This window comes from Saccoglossus kowalevskii, chromosome 16 (genome assembly GCF_978046115.1).
Source record: "Saccoglossus kowalevskii chromosome 16, keSacKowa6.1, whole genome shotgun sequence".
NCBI lineage: Eukaryota > Metazoa > Hemichordata > Enteropneusta > Harrimaniidae > Saccoglossus > Saccoglossus kowalevskii.
The window spans coordinates 7,513,129-7,536,023 of record NC_140656.1 but is presented as its reverse complement, the minus strand read 5'-3'; the positions used below and the strand labels follow the sequence as shown (position 1 = coordinate 7,536,023).

The 22,895-nt window shown below is 33.1% G+C and overlaps 1 protein-coding gene across 1 annotated transcript; it reads right to left on the bottom strand.

Annotated features, from left to right (window-relative positions):
- Positions 1-1,925: 1,925 nt before the first annotated feature.
- On the bottom strand, positions 1,926-15,385 carry LOC100368293 (D-3-phosphoglycerate dehydrogenase-like). The gene is made up of 11 exons (XM_002737682.4): positions 15,155-15,385; positions 13,447-13,598; positions 12,870-12,935; positions 12,172-12,325; positions 10,761-10,893; positions 10,208-10,356; positions 7,435-7,587; positions 7,154-7,280; positions 4,332-4,453; positions 3,797-4,028; positions 1,926-2,174 (listed from the first exon to the last, which is right to left on the bottom strand). The coding sequence occupies exons 1-11, from the start codon at positions 15,287-15,289 to the stop codon at positions 2,020-2,022; spliced, it is 1,578 nt and encodes a 525-aa protein (XP_002737728.1). The 5' UTR covers positions 15,290-15,385; the 3' UTR covers positions 1,926-2,019.
- Between the last annotated feature and the right edge of the window lie 7,510 nt (positions 15,386-22,895).

The window sequence follows — 22,895 nt, the reverse complement described above, 5'->3', positions numbered from 1 at the left end:
ATAGCCTGGTTATGGGACTAGCTGTACTATAGCCTGGTTATGGGACTAGCTGTACTATAGCCTGGTTATGGGACTAGCTGAACTATAGCCTGGTTATGGGACTAGCTGAACTATAGCCTGGTTATGGGACTAGCTGTACCATAGCCTGGTTATGGGACTAGCTGTATTATAGCCTGGTTATGGGACTAGCTGTACTATAGCCTGGTTATGGGACTAGCTGTACTATAGCCTGGTTATGGGACTAGCTGTACTATAGCCTGGTTATGGGACTAGCTGAACTATAGCCTGGTTATGGGACTAGCTGAACTATAGCCTAGTTATGGGACTAGCTGTACCATAGCCTGGTTATGGGACTAGCTGAACTATAGCCTGGTTATGGGACTAGCTGTACCATAGCCTGGTTATGGGACTAGCTGAACTATAGCCTGGTTATGGGACTAGCTGAACTATAGCCTGGCATACTCATGTTTACCAAAAAAACAATGTCTGAATTCTAATTTGTCAGAGACAAAAAGGTCTTTCTTGGTTTGGTTTAGAGTTGGTATTCTTCCTTTAAAAATTGAAACTGGAAATTTTAACTGAGGATGAAATACTGAGGATTTCTGAGGATGAAATACATTTCCAATTCCAATTCCAATTAAAGGACAAATGTTGAATGAATGTGGCTCATCATTCTGTATTCACCAGGCACAACGATCAGAAAAATTTACCAGTTTTATACACCGTTTTTACCAACTGATTTCAAACAATGACTTTTCTTGCATAACACACACAAACATTCATAAATTTTAAATTTAAGTGGATGACACATAATTATATATATATCAATTCTTGACATTGTGATCTCATATTTTTATTCACGGTATGATGTTGTATTTTCTATTTGTTTGTTTGTTTTTGTTTTAGTTCAGTCCATAGACGACCATGTTATATATTAGCTGGGGTTAGATTATATTTCACTGAAACCACAAAATCCCCCAAATATGAATCATACTGAGTGCAATAAATGTTAAAACTAGACTTAATACAGAACAGTACAAAATTACAGAACAAATGAAAACTTACACCTAAATTATATAATGCATTAAATAATATTACAAAGTATGTACAAAGGCAGTACAGTGATGAACATTATTATTGTTAATAATATTATTATTATTATACATCTTCCGACTACTTTGTATGTAAACTTAGTAAGATGGTGAGGACAACTTTCTGCTTATGAACTGCATTTTCAAACATGTCAGCCATCTTGGAAATATTGCATAATCATTCCATATTTGGAATTTGCCTCTCCTAAAAAGATAGGATGCAGATAACCCATGCAATACAGAACAGTTATAGTACACTCCAATGTATGGAGATACAGTGAGAGATGTATGACATCTGCCAGAGATCAAAAATGAAAACTTAATCAAGAACAAAATTAAAAGTAACAAAAAAAATATAATTTGACAAAACAAAATGATAACTATAAAATACTGTACAGACTTCTCATAAAAAAAATGTGACCTATTTGTGGTTAATTTGTACATGTATTATACTAATTTACATAATGTACAAACTTACAAAGTGACATTAAAAAACAATGACAGTTTTAAATAATAATGTTATTATAGCATCACTAATTGATAATAAAAATAAGTTTGATTTATGCCCTCCCCCTCTACCCCTAATTTACGCATGATTGCATGATTGGGTCATTGATACATTCCTCTAAATTCCCTCAAATCCTACAGTGAATGTTTTTACTACCTGACTACTGGCTGTGATTGGGTCACCAATATGTATCCTTTCACATGTCTCTTAGCATCACTACAAATGTACAGTATAGTGAAATAATATGAACCACATGTTTTATGATACAATACATCACAGTAGTGCACCCACAGTGAGAATGAAATAACTGATGCTTACAGAAACATATTTAAAACTGACTATCATTAAAAAATCAATATACAAAATAATGTTCTTGGTATAACATTAATTAAAATTATTAATATCACATCAATGTAAAACTCACATAGAAATTTGCATTAGAAAAGCAACATGCTTCCTGATTGGTTCCAGATGTTTCTGTGGTTGATTCAGGTAGAGGATTGTCCATTTCTGATTGTACACAGGTGTGGTGCTTGCAAAGGCTTCAATCTGACAACTAGATTCAGAAGATAATTCTAGAAATGCACAAAAAAATGAATTTTAGGCATGAATTTTTTCCTGTTTCTTACCTATTTTTATTCCTATGATGTCATTATTATATTTAGTTAACTTTTTATATAAATAGTGTTTGTCCTTGTATAAACGTTTGTTATTAAATTAAAATTATATTAATGCTTCATACATGTATTAATGGCAAAAGTATTATATCAGTGTCAAAACCTATGAAGGATAAAACTGTGATGGCACATGTATGCACATGTGACAAGGTGATCTGATCAGTTTCTATTGGTATATCAGATCAAGAATTGCACAGAAACAACTTCACTGGGTTCGGTACTTCAATACCAGAATTTCTTTTTTTTGCCTAATGATATTTATGAAAACAAGAAGCTTGGCAACTAATATTGGTCATATACCATACTCGTCTTATTGAAATGCAATAAATTGTTTTTGAAAAAAGAGATGAAAATTGGTTAATGCAAATTAGGTAGTTAATATGAACAGATTTTAACCCAAAACTGACCGGGTCTGTGCATTATTCAAGAACATCTAAATACCAAGTTTCATTGAAATGTGATGATTGGAACTTGAGATATCAGTGGAAAAGCTGAAAATTTACTAATTATTATACAAATTATGGAATTAATAGGCATGGGTATTTAGCTAAAACTATTCAGGTCTTTGGATTATCCCAGAGTATCTACATGTATATACCAAGTTTCATTGAAATCCAACCAACTGTTCTTGAGATACTGATGAAACATATATACAGACAGGGTAACCCCAAACGTACAAGTCAAAAAGTTTGAAAATGAGGACGCTATTCAGTTACATATACCACCATGACATACTGTAAAATACTTTATTTTCACTGGAATTTATTTTCGCTGAAAAGACTTTTTAGGTGTGTAATATGGAATTTATTTGTACTGATTTTTGGCGAGTTGAATGTAAAAGATAGGAAAAAAGGGATATTCATTGGATTTTATTTTCACTGAATCATTCCTTCAGCGAAAATACCGAAAATTAGTTCCAAGTGAAAATAAAGTATTCCACAGTAGTAGAGTACATAGCTTTCAACACTGATGACTTACAGTATAATGCTTCAAACCAAAACACAATGAAAGTGTGCTTATACAACGTAAAAATCACTTGGTAATTTGGTTTAAAAATGTGATGATTAACATCAAAGTTAGGAATAATTTACAGAATTTAAATTTTAGATGGACAATTGGGCATACTAAATAGTTTTTTGTTTGTGGAAATAAGCTGGTGACATTACCTTGAATGAAATGGTAATTAGGATACCGATGAAGTCATATGGTAATTAGGATACCTATGAAGTCATATGGTAATTAGGATAGCCCTACCATCAAGGGATATTATATAAATCCTGTGTTTTTTTTTGGTTGATTGAAAGCTTCATGAAAATAAAATCATCCAAAAAACATCATGTAGGTCTAGTGTAAATTAATTTAATGTTAAGCTGACGGTGTTTGGGATGATTCTGAAAAAACACATAGTATTAAACCAGACAAGAAATTCATACTAGGAATAGTGTTGTTTTCTGTATAAACTCTTATCACCAGCACCACCAATGGCCAATTTCAGCAAATCATTTTTCTCAAATTCTTACCTGTGACAGGGAGAAATGCATTGGCCTCACTACTTCTATAAAACACCATATTACCAGCTAAGAGAGCACCACATTCAAATAAACAGGAGTCAATAGAACACAGCATGATGTCATTGCCACGCACAGATCCACAAAATGTCATGGTTGTGTTTGAATAATGTATAGCAACTTTACATCCATGATTGAAACCAAGAGGAAGGCTAGAGCACATGTCTTCATGACCTATGGTGACCTGAGTAGAAATAAGGATACAAACCCATGTTTAAGACCACATTCACAAAATACTTGCATGTCAAATACACAGCCTATGATTACTTGTGATTGGTCAACACTTTCACATCTCACATCTCATCATCAATGTTATTAATCCATAACATCACCACATGGGCTCAAGCCAATTGTATTTATAAATATTTAGGTTTAAAAATAATTTATAAATTTCATGGTTTACTACAGTGTATATATTCAGACACAAAACTCAAAACTTGTTCATCAGGAATAATTTTCCAGAGAGCAAAAAATGAAGATGTTTCACCTCTACACCTCCTGTATGGATATCTATTTCAGAGTCTTTTGATTTCAGTTTTCTATAAGCTTCAAGTAGTCCTATTTCAGTTGCATATTTCATGTATCGAGCACCTCCTTTGGTACCACTGCCTGGTGATGAAATGAGACAGAATATGGGTATAGTTATAATATGATGTTTGTTAGTGTTGGAAACACTCTTATAAAGGTATACAACCAGACAAACGAGTATGGTATATGATATATTTCCCATGACGCACTGATGCAATGTTCGGGATTATAAGTGATATATATATATACATGTATATATATATATTATAGTGTACATACAAAAGTTGATTATTCCAAAACAAAAGCGCTCAATACAAAGTATATGTAGAGCGGATGAATACGGTGATAGAGGAATTAATACACAACTACATGAATATTGAAACTCGACAGCACTGTTTCGTAAGGTAGAAGTACCTCACTCATCAGGAGCTTTACCTTATGAAACAGTGCTGTCGAGTTTCAATATTCATGTAGTTGTGTATTAAGGTAGCGGGACTATTATTTGCATACTTGTTTTCATCTTCTAATTGTGACTAAATGACTACAAATAGACCCGGGAAAGTATATATTTTTAGAATTGCCAGACTTCAAGCTTTTCACAAGTGTATTTTGCATGCCCGTATCTGCAATTTACGACGCGTTACTCAATCAAAGGTGAAAAATTACTTTTTCTGTAAAAAAAATAATTACGCATTTATGCTGGCGATAAGAAGTATGTTTTTCACTTTTCCTAGTTGTCCAATAGTCTGGTAAATTGAATGTGTCTGGTTAGTTTTATTCAAGCAACGCGTTTTAAAAAATAGTGTCCTGAATTTCAATTACTGTTTTAGTCGCATTGCCCCCAACTCAAACCACAACTAGTTGGTAAATAATCGATGAAATAGTTTGGACACATTCAAGTTCCTCTCATTGTCACCTTAAAGCTGTGAAAATTTGGTGTTAATCCGACGACAATAAGTATACGTTATTTTTTGTTAAAGACCTTGTATTTTGAAAAACATAAACTCCTAGAAAACGTCCATGAAGTAACAGCAAAGATTTTCAAGCTTGTTTATCGGCACAATCAATTTGTTTTCCCATCAAGGTCTGTTTTACCATGTGCAGGGACATCCAAATGTGTAAGGCTATTGGAAACCAAAAAAATAAAGGAATGGGATAGCTATAATTGGATAAATTCGGCATATGAAAACACCAAAATCAATGATTTTTTTTCAGTGGCTGTGTGACCTTGTGTCTGACACATTCATATGCAAATGACTAATCTGTGAAACAAACAGGGGCGGAGACAAACCACTCAAATGTTTGGAAACACTCATTGTGTGTCAGATAGCTACTGATAACACATCCTAACATTGCTTTGTCTTGAGTTTATCTTTGAAACTTATACGCACACAGATTAAACCTGTGTTGTTGATTTTGGAAAACACTACTGAGGCTGCCTTGCTTCCCTTCAGAAAATCTATATTTTAACCAACTTACATGACATTCTATGTTATATTGATTTTATCATATGAAAGTTTATGGTGCATTTCATCAATTAATAAATAAATGTGAAAATCGTAATTTTCAACACAAATAATAGTCTCGCTACCTTAATTCCTCAATTACCGTATATATATATATATATATTATATATATGTATACATACATGGATGAACTTGTATTATTTGACAATGACAACCTAATTTTGTCATTTTTATTTAAAAAAGCATCTTATATTTTTTTCCAAGCTTAAAAAAGCAAAATGTTTCTCGTATCCATGGAATATGGAACTGAGGCTGGAGGGTTTAAACACTTTTTGATTGTAACCTGTGTAATATAATGCAGAACCCAGCTGGGTCCCGCAAAGTGCAATATGATATTACAAAATCATAAGACCATTTGACATCTAGAAATATCAAATGAATTTTCTGGAAGAACTGGTTCGTGTTTGTCTCAGCTTTATTTACCTAGAACATGTTTCAATCATTTTTGTGTCATTGAATAGGGTGATGAAACTTTCCAAGTGTCCATTGCATTTTTATGATGCCATGGAATGAAAATGATGGACGGTGTTAAAGATCTTCAACGAATAAATGGTTATCAACAGTTACATGCCTTTAATTTATGATGTAATACATTTTTCATTATTTCTATTTAGTTCCAGTTACTGTAAATGCTTTAATTACTTGCTGTATTTTTAATTTTGCCATTCCGCTAAATTGAATCCATGTGAACATGTAGAATAACAATAGAACTCATTGTTTCTCTGCTAAGTGCATGATATTTCTCAAAGCATTGAAATAGTGGAATTAAATGTCAGTGCAAATAAATGATTTTACAGTACTCTGAAATAATATCTTGAAGGACAGGAAAACAAACTGTGTTCCCACCTACTTGCAAAGAAATGTGTATCTGGACAACAATGCAAAAAATGGATTAAGCATCAATTACTGGGTCAGTGGCTGTCATCACAAGATGTTCAAACTTTCCTGCCTCATTTTTATATTCCAATGATATTTCAAAACATGCTTTTTTTTGGCGAGGAAAAAAAATTAAAAAACTTTGTGCTTATATTCACCCTTGGTACTAAAAATTTCCAAATCAAGAGTTGTGTCAGCCAATCAAATGACAATGGTAATGCATTCTGGGTAAATATTAAATAGGAAGGCCCTAAAAGCAATGACTAAAAGTCTGAAAATAGTTTTTCAAAATCAAAGCACCTGAGAAGAGAAGCTAATGGATTTCAGATAAATGGTCTCAAAAATTGTTTTTGTGAGAAACTCATGTCTCTAAACTCACCACATGTAATTACTTGTACTTTAGTGTCACATGAGAGATGACCAATAAACATAGCGACAACGTATCCAAGACGTCTTCCTAGTTCATACCAAGCATGAATATTCCCCTGCATGGATCTAGCATTGATCTAGTAAAGATGAAATCTCTATTTTTATTATCTTATAGAGATCAGTTGAAAAAACTTTCGTTTCAAAGAACATTTTTTACATAGAGTGTCACTCATGAGTTGGAAGTCACTGTTGTCAATCATAGCTATATTATCCCTTCACACATAAACCTACCGTTCCCGCCAATTTAATACAACTGGACGCATCAACAAACTGTTGAGCCACGTTAGCGGCAACACGAATCTGAGCTTCGATAGTGTTGGCTCCCAAGTGTGGTGTGACAACAACTCTAGGGTGGCAGATCAGTTCTTCATTACGAGTAGGTTCCTAGAAAACAGAAATTAAAAATACAATCACAGAAAGCCTGGTCCACATGGATGACATTGTGAAATGCGTATAGAAATGTTGATGTTGATGATAAAAAATTAATATAGAAGCAAACCCAAATTGGCATACTAAGTTATTCAGAGTATGAGTAATTCATGATACCCGAATTGATAGCGTTTGCGCATTCATCGTTTGTGCGCTTGCGCATATTGCGTGATCTGAGGTCAACTAACCAGAAGGTAGGACAGATTTAGAATGTTCCAAATGGCAGCGTTGCAGTACACCAAATATCTATGTTTCCAACTTTCAACATTAAAATTACCCTAAAACAAAACTACCACCAAAAATAAAACTTGTACCAGCCTCTGAAAATTTGCACACTATTCTGCCCAAGCAACATACATATTATCTTTGGATATAGCATAATATTTTCATATTTTCTGCAAGTATTTTGTCATTGTCATTGTTATATTCACTCAAACACACAAATACCATCTCTATTTCAGTCCATTTTCTCTGAAAAATCAACTTTTCAACTGGAAATCCATGTTTCTCAGCTGTCTTAAATAGATCTTCCAGCTGCCCTCCTTTATACCCACCCACACTCGCTCCACTATCATAAAAAAAAAAAAAACATTTTAAATATGCCGCTGCTCTTTAGACTTTCTAAATTTTTGTTCTACACTCATCTGTTGCTAAGTAAGTTACACATGCACAAATAGAATTACATAACGTCTGATGGCAATTTGGAAATCAGGAATTGCAAACACAAAAACTTAGCACACCAACTGTAACCTTGCCCTTGCTCATAAAACCAGGGCACAATTGAGAGAGGTGAATATGGGTTTTATTGGGTAGTCGAAATTCTGTGACACTATACCTAATTGATGGCTGGAATTGCCAAGCCAGTTATAAACATAGTTGAACTCTGGTGACCTTGCCCTTTGCTAAATAATATTATTTCCTTTATCATAGTTTGTTTCAATAGGAATATGCATTGTCATAATTTTGAATACAAACAAGTTTTAGAAAAGCAGTCTACCAATGTCCTTGATTGATGTAAATATCTTACAAAAACATTGTTGCCTAATTTGTTTAATTATTTTAAGGGACGTAATTTCCAGCTTTATTCAAAGTAATTGATTTTAGTATAAAAACCAATGCTTCATCTAAGAAAGTGTAGCATTTAGGCATGCAAGATACCAGAAAATCTTAGCTGGTTTTTGCCCAAGTATTTTGTACAGGTATCTGTCAAAAATTAATGATTTACTGAGACAAATATGAACTGCCTTATAATATTCATTGTGTGACTAAAAAAATCTCCCTTTATGAATAGCTATCATGTTGTATGCTCTGCTTTGAATGCAAATCAACTCAAATAGTTAGTTGGTGTCCAGTGGAGAGAGAAGTCAACAGTACTGTTGCCTCCTGTGAATCTACATCTTCACAGCAATCTTTGTTTTTAAATTAGTATTACAAAAGTTCTATAATTCTGTTCTAATAGCTGAAACAAATTCCTGTGAATTTTGATTATCAAAATTTATATACTTCAACAAAAAAAATGTGTTGATGAAGGAACTGTTTGTCAAATACAGAATTTTGAGTACAATTTTTCTTTTAAAATGTGGATGCAATGTTTTGCTTTTTATCTATTTTTGCATTGTTTTTATAACTTTGAACTAAATAGATTTTCTATTGGCTTCAGATCTTGATCAAAGTTTGGCACCCAATTCATAGGAGTGCTTATATTGATTATCTGACATCTTGTTTTCTGTGAAGAATTTATTGGTAGGTTTGCAAATGTGTATCAGACTTTGCAGCAACTCTCTCCATGAGTTGGCATTGAAACCCAGTCCAGTATTCCCATGGAATTTGGGAGATACATTACCAATGATATAAAGATAAATGATTTGCTTTATTGAACACAAACAACAATGCATATTCCCCCTGGTATCAGTGACCTTTGAATGTGTATCACCAGTGGTCAGTCAAGTAGAAACATTCAAAATATTTTATCAGATTTTCTCAATTTTTGCATGATATTTTCACACCTGTCATTTGTACTAAGGGAAGATTTTTACTGATGAATTAGGTGAACAAGCAAAAATTTGGAATAGAATTAGTAAAGTTACTGTGCACACAATAATAACAACAACACACATTTTCCCCTTAATATACCTTTCCCTTCCATCTTTAATGATATGGGCAAGGTAAAAAGTACATAAAATGTTGCCCAGGCATTTTCATTATGGCTACAACTTAAGAGCATACATGTATGTGTTTCACTTCCAACAGCCTGGCTGTCACATGGCATACAAAGTTCTGCCTCTGGAGGTACTGGTTGACATCTCAACTTTTCTATGGGCAATGCATAAGCTGATATTTTTTGGTCTACATTATCGATTAATTCTAGAAATTAAAATTAAATGTTGATTTAAATTTATTATATTGTTCAATTTATTTCTATTTTCTGATTTCTTGTATATTGGTGTATAACCTTGATAATGGTGTAAACCCAGACATGCACACAATCCTAACTATAGAGGGCTGACACACTTTATTTGCAGCAGGTTACCATGAACCAGTGTGAACAAGGCTTATTATGACAATGATTACTCACCTCCTGAAAGACGTCCAATGCAGCAGCAGCACAGGTACCATTGTTTAAAGCTTTTAGCAGGGAGTCTTCTTTTACAATGGCCCCCCTAGCTGCATTGATTAAATACATCCCACGTCTACATTTAGCAAACATGGCATCATTTATCATACCTGGATGAATTGAAATAAAATTTGATCCATTATTTTGGGTTTGTGTACAGAACACTGAATGACATGTTGACCAATGATCTACGACTATGGTTGTACTTTAAACAAGAATTGTGGACAAAACATTTAAATGTAGGATATAAACCTTCCATTTATATTCTCATTTATATCCGCAATATTAATAGGCAGATTTTGACTTAAACCTCACACACACAAAAATGCTAATTATTTCGCATTTTTGACAAATTTTGTGAATTTAGCAATGAAGCGTTTCAACTTTAATTTCAATTGATTTAAGCCAGCCAATTTTGGTGAAACAAATTTGCCAACAGTGACCCATACTGGAGAATGTTTGGAGAAGTTGAAAATCCCATCCCATATGTGGAATAGTATAGCGAGATTCTCACCAAATGTTTGTGGTATAGCTGGTAAATGGAGTGTGACAATATCCGCTCTGGGCCATATCTCATGTAGCGGTAACCATTCAACACCAATCTCTTTTGCTTGCTTGGCTGTTACCATGGGATCGTAACCTATCAACTGAAACAAAACAGTCAGCAAATATTATTTTATGATCACTTTCAACAGTGATACATCTTTTACACCTCGCCTGGCAAAGTGTGTTGTGTACCCATAATGCAGTGTTTCAATACAGAGTGTGACTTTGAATATGCATGCATCCATTTATAAATTTGATCTTCATGCTGCACCAGGTACACAATCAAGATAACCACATATTTTACCACATGTTACAATTTCCTGATAATTCAGTATATACCCATCAAACGTTCACTTTTCCCCACAATGTCTTCATCAAATTCTCTTCACTCATTGACATATATAAATTACAGATGGTGGTAGTAAAATACAGCTCAAGGTAAGGTGTGGTGTATGTCAAATTTGAAACTGCAGAACTTGCAAGACGATCATAACATCAAGACGAATGTGCAAATAAATAAGTGAGAAATGAAAGAGAGAACGATTGTAAGTGTTCATCATAGGCTGTTTTTTGTTGTGTCCTTAAGGTTGTATTGTTGGGTATTGTTAAATATGTCGCTGTTCTTTGGAGTTTCTAAATTTTTGTTCTACCCTAATCTCTTGCTAGGTAGGTTACGCATGCATCGTGTCTGATGGCAATTTGGGAATCAGGAATTGCAAACACAAAAACCTTCCCCTTGCTAATAAAAACCAGATATATTTTGGTAGGTGTTAACCTGCACATACAGGGCACAAGTGAGAAAACTGAATATGGGTGTCATTGGGCAGTCAAAAAAGGTAGTTTTAACCAGTTGAAAGCACATTTAATTTTGAGTAACATGACCAAAAGTCAAATCTGAAATTTGCAGCATTCACGAGTTATACTAATTGCAACCTGATTCATTGGGTTGTTTATTGACTAAGTTATCTATTGTCTTCCCTACAATGAATCTTGTTATGCATTGATGTTAGAATTCTGCTTTGGGAGCCTGGTAATCACAACTAACCTGTTTGATAATAATCAGCTATTGGCAAGAAGGATATCTTGCGAAATCTGTAGCTATTGTATTTATTGCCGTACATGTATAACTTAACATGTCACACTAAATTTTGCCGACAAAACAACTGCTTATAATTGTTTTCACCTTAATTTTCAAATGTGGCAACTTCACTCATTCCCACAATCAAACCTCTCCAAGCAACTACTGTATTCTGTACACAATGCCATGCACTGCTAAAAAACAAGTTTAATTGCACATAGAATGGAATCTTTATCACCACACACAGATATCTAAGTTGCATATCCTTATCTTAAACACCCTTAATTGAAATCATTTATACCTTGACTCGAAATGATTTCATTCGTTTTACTACTTCTCTACCAATAGCACCTAGACCAATTACAGCAAGGGTTCTACCATCTAAAGATATACCTGTAAGCTTCTCAGTTTCCCATTTACCTTCCTTCATAGATACATAGGCTTGTGGAAGATTCCTACAAATTAACACAACTAACATTGTTTCTGTTTATTTACAGAATTCGGAATTTTGTACCAATATTTGCCACATTTTAAATCATGTTACTATGACGTCACTAACATATTGAAATAAAGATTTCACACTATAGCAGAAAATTTGGTCTAAATTATTAACTGTCATTGAATATGAGCATAAATACAGTGAATTTCATAAAGGCATGAATGTGTTAGAATACAATTTTTCAAGACAACTTGACCATTCACAAATGCATGGTAGTATATTGGCCAATGACTGAATGAAACCTGCAAAGACTCATGGGTAATGAGTAGCACCAAATGGCTTCTATAACCAATGAAAGTGCATTTTTTGGATACGAATAAAGCCCAACTTCAAAAATAAAAGTTTGACAAATATTTTAGAAATTTCTATAAAATATTCATGCCTTCATTAAATTTAAGAGTATATAATAATGTAACATTATTGTATCTGTATCCAGTTTGTTTTGCAGCATACCATTCCCTTTTTCATCAATAACAATGAAATGAAATAAATCAACTTACCTGACTACTGTTAGTATCATGGCACAGGTATGTTCAGCAGTACTAATGGTATTGGCACCTGGAGCACTGCAAGCAATTAAATTAAATCAAATGCTTTGGAATATTTCAAGTACACATGTTCAGTGCTGAGTTAAAATATGAATTGTTTATCGAGTAGTTTGCTATCAAATTCTAATGATGGATCACATTTTTGGTAAAACCACAAAAAAAAACCTAAAAAAGGAGGTCATTATTACACCACCTATATTTTTTGGAACATCACATCACAGAACCAGAAAATAGAAAATAATTTGTCATTCTTTAACCTTGTTAAATATGTGAGGTGTCTCTAAATTGTGTTAAGAATTAAACTTCATACAAGATTTTTTTCTCATTGCAAAACAATTGTTATCACTGTGTATACTTCTCCACCCTAACCTAGAAAAAACAAACCTCTAATCGTGTTTTTGAGGATGTTACTAGGCGACCTGTTAACACTGCTATCCCCTATATATGGCTCAGTTTGTAACCAGTTTGTTTTTACTGACTTGCAAACTGGTTCAATTACCATACTTGAAAAACAAGATAATTATCTTACTTCATTACAATAATGCCATGATCTGATGCTGCATCGTTGTCAACAGAATCTGTTCCGGTTCCTGCAAATGCTATTAATTTAACTTCAGCAGCCTTTTGTATGATCTCAGCTGATATGTACGTTGCTGATCGCAGTATTATTCCATCATAATACTGGAAGTGAAAACAAGTTTAACAGTGAACCCAAATAAAAAAAAAAGCCATGAATGGGACAGTTCCCATTAGTTATCCAATTTAAGAGGTATAGTTTGGAATGTAAACATGTCAGAGATATGGATACAGAAGCTGATTTTTAGATTTTTAACATTAATTAAAATGATTGACATCTTGTATCTGATATTGCTCTGGAACAGCATTAATTAAAAAAAATGGCCATTTTGAATACATCTATATATCTATAGCATGATGTATAATGAATGTATAAAATTTGTACATAATCAGTCAAAGCATGTCACAGATATGGCTCCAGTGCATTCATTAAAACAAAATGCAGCCATGTTAAATCTGATCAGAAAAATAAAATGACGTACATCAAGTTCTCATAACGTCTAATAATAATAATTTGAACAAAATCCATCCATAAATGTGCTTGATTTTGATGATTTTTCAGCACAAAATATCTCAATTAATGAAATTAAATCCACAGTGAAAAGTAATGCTTTTACAGTAAAAAGACAACAAAAAGAGATGTTATATGTAATATTTGAATTTTGATTAACATAAATCCAGTTGAATTGTAACAGGCTATTAGCCAGGAATTTGCAACTGCAAGTCCAAAACAATTCAGCTTCATGGAAGTGTAGATGGTTTTCGATATATTTTGGTAAAATTATCAAAGAACAATAGGAAAAAAACAAAAAAATGGGAAAAAATTGCCAGTCCAAAATCAAAGTTTCCAGTCTGTTTGGTGGGTGGACTGGCTAACACCCGGAATTGTAAGCCCAAACTTGTGCCAAAATATGTCTGGTTTCAATAACCCTAACCCAGTGAATGATAATTGTACCTTGGAATCTGCTATAATTAAACACATTAAATATTTCCACTTTTAAAGTACACTAGTGGTAATTTTTTCTTTTTGTTGAATATATTATTATATTGTATATCCATCAATCATGCTATACCCCACTAATACTACTACTGTTTCTACCAGTACATGTACATGGCTCTACTAAATGTGGGTCAATAAGCATGCAAATACTGAACCCCTGGAGGGCTATATGGACTGTACCATGACATGGGGTATTCCTACACAGTACATCAGATAATGGATAACGTGATGGGCGTGCACCATTTGTTTGGGATTTTTACTGGCAAGTATCACATTACCAACAACACTACAAAGGGTGCATTGAAGAACTACAATAGACTGGACTGAAATGCAAGACAATGTACGTGCGTACACACAGCGACGTTGCGTGGACATGTACCCAAACATAACAGCAGAAAACGGTCCAGACGAAATCTCAACCACTGACTGCTAACTGCAGTTTTGTAGCTCACTTGTTTTCTCTAAAGTCCTTTCTTATCCACGGGTCATTTCGTCCGTCGTGAGGGGATTGCGAAATCATGTCATGACGGACGAAATCACACAAGCGGCGATAAAAAAAAAACTGACTACAGCGAAATCAAGAACTACAGAATTGCAGCTAATGCACGCTTGATATTATTGCTTAAATATGGTACTTCACTATTAGTATTTACGACCTTACCACAACTTCTTCCTTGAGCTGATCCGGGCTAAGACCGACTTTAGTGTCTACTTCAATGCCATTATTCTGCAGGATTTTGGCACAACAAGGATCGATCACATCGGTTATCAGAACACGCTCTAACAAACAAGGCATGCTGCACAATGCTGCTGACAAATCTAAACTACAGATTTCTGAAAACAGGCCCGGTCAAAACATCCCACATATTTCTAGGTCATCTAATAATAAACTGATCGTCTGACACGAACGATCTTTGACCTGCACAGCGCCCCCAGCGTTAGTGACGAGAATTTTCTTCGGCGTCGACGTATGTTGATGTAGAGTTACAGTTTCGTATTCAAAGCTAAAACATATCTTGGATTACTATACGCCTAGCTCTGTAGCGCAATATAATGTTTTTCTGTTATTTTACTTATGTTATTGTACTCTGTTTGACCTTTAAACTCTTCATTTACGCAAATTCTTAGTGCTCTCTTTTTACTCTATCGGACCATAAAAGCCATAAACGTTCTATTGCGCTATAAAAACTGTCTGGCAAATGTATTTATGTAGTCACGTTAAGAATATATTACGAAAGTTTTATAACATGTAGTAACGACCAGAAGATGCGACCAACTTTAAAAGATCAGTGGCCACCGGCTGTAGAATACTTTATTTTCGCTTGGAATCAATTTTCGCTGAAGGAATGATTCAGTGAAAATAAATATATTTTAAATTAAACTTGTCAAATATCAGTGGAAATAAACTCCATACAAAACATCCAAAAAGTCTTTTCAGTGAAAATTAATTCCAGCTAAAATAAGGTATTTTACAGTAACTCGTTTATAACCACTGCCGAAAATTCTTTTAATCAGTTACGGTGATTGTTCAAATGTTCTACAACAGAACGATAAAGCACGTTAAAATATAGACTAAGATTGGAGCAACAGATTGCAGGCGATGCAGGGGACGGTGAAGACAACCGATTGCAGGCGATGCAAGGGACGGTGAATCCAACAGATTGCAGGCGATGCAGGGGACGGTGAAGCCAACAGATTGCAGGCGATGCAAGGGACGGTGAAGCCAACAGATTGCAGGCGATGCATGGGGACGGTGAAGCCAACAGATTGCAGGCGATGCAAGGGACGGTGAAGCCAACAGATTGCAGGCGATGCAGGGGACGGTGAAGCCAACAGACTGCAGGCGATGCAGGAGACGGTGAAGCCAACAGACTGCAGGCGATGCAGGGGACGGTGAAGCCAACATACTGCAGGCGATGCAGGGGACGGTGAAGCCAACAGATTGCAGGCTATGCAGGGGACGGTGAAGCCAACAGATTGCAGGCGATGCAGGGGACGGTGAAGCCAACATACTGCAGGCTATGCAGGGGACGGTGAAGCCAACAGACTGCAGGCGATGCAGGGGACGGTGAAGCCAACAGACTGCAGGCGATGCAGGGGACGGTGAAGCCAACAGATTGCAGGCGATGCAGGGGGCGGTGAAGCCAACAGATTGCAGGCGATGCAGGGGGCGGTGAAGCCAACAGATTGCAGGCGATGCGGGGGGCGGTGAAGCCAACAGATTGCAGGCGATGCAGGGGACGGTGAAGCCAAAACGGCGTTCGACATTATGCGAACGAGTGTTGTAAGGGACGACGTCAAAAGATCGATGTCGGATAAAAAACTTAATTCCTTTAGTTTTTTCCACACCCCCACTGAAACTTAATTGATAAATATTGGTCATGGCGTCAAACTACATTCACCATTAAATACAAATTGATAATCGGACAGTAGTATGGCATAGCAGATGGTTGTCGGGTGGGTATAAAAAGACTTTAAATATGCACCAATAACAAAGAAAAACAAGCTTTATTTGTACCATTCTTTTAAGAAGAACATTTAATTTACAAAGGTAGGTAGTAAAATGAAATTGTCATTACACATTGTATGCATGTGTCACCCTTAACTTTCTTATTTTTAATACAAATCCAAATTGCATCAGCATAACTTTTTTCTCTAGGTTCCACGCCCTGAAATTGACCTAATTTGACGCTCATATTTACACTCTGACCAAACCATTTTCTTGTCTTGGATGTGTGGTTGTTGTTTTTTTTCATTTTCGGTTATTTTTGTACATAATTGGATAGAAAAAAAACGAACTACAAATACAAAGATGTTTTTGAAAAATAAAATAGTTTTTGTAGTATGGAAACTTTTTGAGGTCACCCCCCACACACACACACCCACCCTCAAACTAAAGCAAATAAGTTTTTTATCCGACATCGATCTGTTGACGTCGTCCCTAATTAAGGCGTAACAAACGCAACTTTAGACTGCTCTATTTAGCTTCTTTATCGCTTTAGTCGAAAGCCCTCTATAGTCCACAAAGGGAGTATAATAAGATTATACACAAAATACTGTAAGTTACATCCTCGTGAATCGTTCAGCGAATGTCGATTAGATTGTCATCGTACCTCATATTTGTGGTTTTGATGAAAAGTACAATAAAGTAACAAATTCTGAAGACATACAAAATAAAACTAAAAATACAGAGAAAATCATACAAGACGCTCAAATTTCTAAACATAGAACTGGTTATTTTGTATTTTCTGAAGCAGCTTGTTTCAGCATTTTAATTTTAATCGAATTTTCTAGTATTTTCAACCAGTTATAAATGTGTTTCGCCACATAATTTATGTTTTCATCTTTGTTTAAAATATTCATTAATAACTGTTTTTTAATAATTATACAATATACTTCCTGCTAATGTTATTCAATACACAATATTGCCATCACAAGTTGAAACTAGGAAATATACTTTTTGTGGGAAGGAAAGATGCACTTTAATCCACTCATTTTATAATCGGGAATTTGTCATTGAGTTCTGGGGTCGAATGTACATGTTATGGGGAAAGCCTATATGGTCTACACGATGCTAATTATATTGGAAAAAAAATAAATTCTGTCTTGATAAATTAGTACATCTATATATCAAATTGTAAACTACAAAGACCAGGTTTACTGTATAAAAGATTTTTACAAAATAATTTCATATAATTGCTACTAGAAAAAAAAAACACAATGTGTAAAAAAGGGGGAAATTTCCACGAAATTGTAATACAAGATATTCTCATAGTAATGTAATACTGCATAGTAATGTATCGGTGTTGTTTAAATTCTCAGTAATATCTAGTTTTTCTATGGCGAGCTACACATCTTCATCAATGTATAGCTTCTCTATAGTAAGATACAAATCCTTAGTAATGTATAGCTTCTCTATAGTAAGATACAAATCCTTAGTAATGTATAGCTTCTCTATAGTAAGATACAAATCCTTAGTAATGTATAGCTTCTCTATAGTAAGATACAAATTCTTAGTAATGTATAGCTTCTCTATAGTAAGATACAAATCCTTAGTAATGTATAGCTTCTTTATAGTAAGTTACAAATCTTTAGTAATGTATAGCTTCTCTATAGTAAGTTACAAATCTTTAGTAATGTATAGCTTCTCTATAGTAAGTTACAAATCTTTAGTAATGTATAGCTTCTTTATAGTAAGTTACAAATCTTTAGTAATGTATAGCTTTTCTATAGTAAGATACAAATTCTTAGTAATGTATAGCTTCTCTGTAGTAAGATACAAATTCTTAGTAATGTATAGCTTCTCTACAGTAAGATACAAATCTTTAGTAATGTATAGCTTCTTTATAGTAAGATACAAATTCTTAGTAATGTATAGCTTCTCTACAGTAAGATACAAATCTTTAGTAATGTATAGCTTCTCTATAGTAAGATACAAATTCTTAGTAATGTATAGCTTCTATATAGTAAGATACAAATCCTTAGTAATGTATAGCTTCTTTATAGTAAGTTACAAATCTTCAGTAATGTATAGCTTCTCTATAGCAAAATACAAATCCTTAGTAATGTATAGCATCTTTATAGTAAGATACAAATTCTTAGTAATGTATAGCTTCTCTATAGTAAGATACAAATTCTTAGTAATGTATACATTCTCTATAGTAAGATACAAATCCTTAGTAATGTATAGCTTCTCTATAGTAAGATACAAATCCTTAGTAATGTATAGCTTCTCTATAGTAAGGTACAAATCCAAGGTAATATATGGCTTCTCTATAGCAAGATACAAATCCTTAGTAATGTATAGCTCCTCTGTAGTAAGATACAAATTCTTAGTAATGTATAGCTTCTCTATCGTAAGATACAAATTCTTAGTAATGTATAGCTTCTCTATAGTAACATACAAATCCTTAGTAATGTATAGCTTCTCTATAGTAAGTTACAAATTCTTAGTAATGTATAGCTCCTCTGTAGTAAGATACAAATTCTTAGTAATGTATAGCTTCTCTATAGTAAGATACAAATCCAAGGTAATATATGGCTTCTCTATAGCAAGATACAAATCCTTAGTAATGTATAGCTTCTCTATAGTAAGATACAAATTCTTAGTAATGTATACATTCTCTATAGTAAGATACAAATCCTTAGTAATGTATAGCTTCTCTATAGTAAGATACAAATCCTTAGTAATGTATAGCTTCTCTATAGTAAGTTACAAATTCTTAGTAATGTATAGCTCCTCTGTAGTAAGATACAAATTCTTAGTAATGTATAGCTTCTCTATAGTAAGATACAAATTCTTAGTAATGTATACATTCTCTATAGTAAGATACAAATTCTTAGTAATGTATACATTCTCTATAGTAAGATACAAATCCAAGGTAATATATGGCTTCTTTATAGTAAGATACAAATTCTTAGTAATGTATAGCTTCTCTATAGTAAGATACAAATTCTTAGTAATGTATACATTCTCTATAGTAAGATACAAATCCTTAGTAATGTATAGCTTCTCTATAGTAAGATACAAATCCTTAGTAATGTATAGCTTCTCTATAGTAAGGTACAAATCCAAGGTAATATATGGCTTCTCTATAGTAAGATACAAATTCTTAGTAATGTATAGCTTCTCTATCGTAAGATACAAATTCTTAGTAATGTATAGCTTCTCTATAGTAACATACAAATCCTTAGTAATGTATAGCTTCTCTATAGTAAGTTACAAATTCTTAGTAATGTATAGCTCCTCTGTAGTAAGATACAAATTCTTAGTAATGTATAGCTTCTCTATAGTAAGATACAAATCCAAGGTAATATATGGCTTCTCTATAGCAAGATACAAATCCTTAGTAATGTATAGCAACTTTATAGTAAGATACAAATTCTTAGTAATGTATAGCTCCTCTGTAGTAAGATACAAATTCTTAGTAATGTATAGCTCCTCAGTAGTAAGATACAAATTCTTAGTAATGTATAGCTTCTCTATAGTAAGATACAAATTCTTAGTAATGTATAGCTTCTCTACAGTAAGATACAAATCCTTGGCAATATATAGCTTCTCTATCGTAAGATACAAATTCTTAGTAATGTATAGCTTCTCTGTAGTAAGATACAAATTCTTAGTAATGTATAGCTTCTCTATAGTAAGATACAAATTCTTAGTAATGTATAGCTTCTCTGTAGTAAGATACAAATTCTTAGTAATGTATAGCTTCTCTATAGTAAGATACAATTTCTTAGTAATGTATAGCTTCTCTGTAGTAAGATACAAATTCTTAGTAATGTATAGCTTCTCTATGGTAAGATACAAATTCTTAGTAATGTATAGCTTCTCTGTAGTAAGATACAAATTCTTAGTAATGTATAGCTTCTCTATAGTAAGATACAAATTCTTAGTAATGTATAGCTTCTCTATAGTAAGATACAAATTCTTAGTAATGTATAGCTTCTCTGTAGTAAGATACAAATTCTTAGTAATGTATAGCTTCTCTATAGTAAGATAAAAATTCTTAGTAATGTATAGCTTCTCTATCGTAAGATACAAATTCTTAGTAATGTATAGCTTCTCTATAGTAAGATACAAATCGTTAGTAATGTATAGCATCTTTATAGTAAGATACAAATTCTTATTAATGTATAGCTTCTCTATAGTAAGATACAAATTCTTAGTAATGTATAGCTTCTCTATAGTAAGATACAAATTCTTAGTAATGTATACATTCTCTATAGCAAGATACAAATTCTTAGTAATGTATAGATTCTCTACAGTAAGATACAAATCCAAGGTAATATATGGCTTCTCTATAGCAAGATACAAATCCTTAGTAATGTATAGCTTCTTTATAGTAAGATACAAATTCTTAGTAATGTATAGCTTCTCTATCGTAAGATACAAATTCTTAGTAATGTATAGCTTCTCTACAGTAAGATACAAATCCTTGGTAATGTATAGCTTCTCTATCGTAAGATACAAATTCTTAGTAATGTATAGCTTCTCTATAGTAACATACAAATCCTTAGTAATGTATAGCTTCTCTATAGTAAGTTACAAATTCTTAGTAATGTATAGCTCCTCTGTAGTAAGATACAAATTCTTAGTAATGTATAGCTTCTCTATAGTAAGATACAAATCCAAGGTAATATATGGCTTCTCTATAGCAAGATACAAATCCTTAGTAATGTATAGCAACTTTATAGTAAGATACAAATTCTTAGTAATGTATAGCTCCTCTGTAGTAAGATACAAATTCTTAGTAATGTATAGCTTCTCTATAGTAAGATACAAATCCAAGGTAATATATGGCTTCTCTATAGCAAGATACAAATCCTTAGTAATGTATAGCAACTTTATAGTAAGATACAAATTCTTAGTAATGTATAGCTCCTCTGTAGTAAGATACAAATTCTTAGTAATGTATAGCTTCTCTACAGTAAGATACAAATCCTTGGTAATGTATAGCTTCTCTATCGTAAGATACAAATTCTTAGTAATGTATAGCTTCTCTATAGTAACATACAAATCCTTAGTAATGTATAGCTTCTCTATAGTAAGTTACAAATTCTTAGTAATGTATAGCTCCTCTGTAGTAAGATACAAATTCTTAGTAATGTATAGCTTCTCTATAGTAAGATACAAATCCAAGGTAATATATGGCTTCTCTATAGCAAGATACAAATCCTTAGTAATGTATAGCAACTTTATAGTAAGATACAAATTCTTAGTAATGTATAGCTCCTCTGTAGTAAGATACAAATTCTTAGTAATGTATAGCTTCTCTATAGTAAGATACAAATTCTTAGTAATGTATAGCTTCTCTACAGTAAGATACAAATCCTTGGCAATATATAGCTTCTCTATCATAAGATACAAATTCTTAGTAATGTATAGCTTCTCTGTAGTAAGATACAAATTCTTAGTAATGTATAGCTTCTCTATAGTAAGATACAAATTCTTAGTAATGTATAGCTTCTCTGTAGTAAGATACAAATTCTTAGTAATGTATAGCTTCTCTATAGTAAGATACAAATTCTTAGTAATGTATAGCTTCTCTGTAGTAAGATACAAATTCTTAGTAATGTATAGCTTCTCTATGGTAAGATACAAATTCTTAGTAATGTATAGCTTCTCTGTAGTAAGATACAAATTCTTAGTAATGTATAGCTTCTCTATAGTAAGATACAAATTCTTAGTAATGTATAGCTTCTCTATAGTAAGATACAAATTCTTAGTAATGTATAGCTTCTCTGTAGTAAGATACAAATTCTTAGTAATGTATAGCTTCTCTATAGTAAGATACAATACGTTAGTAATGTATAGCATCTTTATAGTAAGATACAAATTCTTATTAATGTATAGCTTCTCTATAGTAAGATACAAATTCTTAGTAATGTATAGCTTCTCT

Bases quoted from the DNA above. Each gene is read 5' to 3' on its own strand.
- LOC100368293 (XM_002737682.4), bottom strand. From the start codon at position 15,289: ATGCCTTGTTTGTTAGAGCGTGTTCTGATAACCGATGTGATCGATCCT. The intron at 12,936-13,446 runs GTAAGATAATTA...AATTGCTTGCAG, and splicing joins CATGGCATTATTGTAATGAA to TGCTCCAGGTGCCAATACCA. The intron at 7,281-7,434 runs GTAGGTTTATGT...CATCTTTACTAG, and splicing joins GTATTAAATTGGCGGGAACG to ATCAATGCTAGATCCATGCA.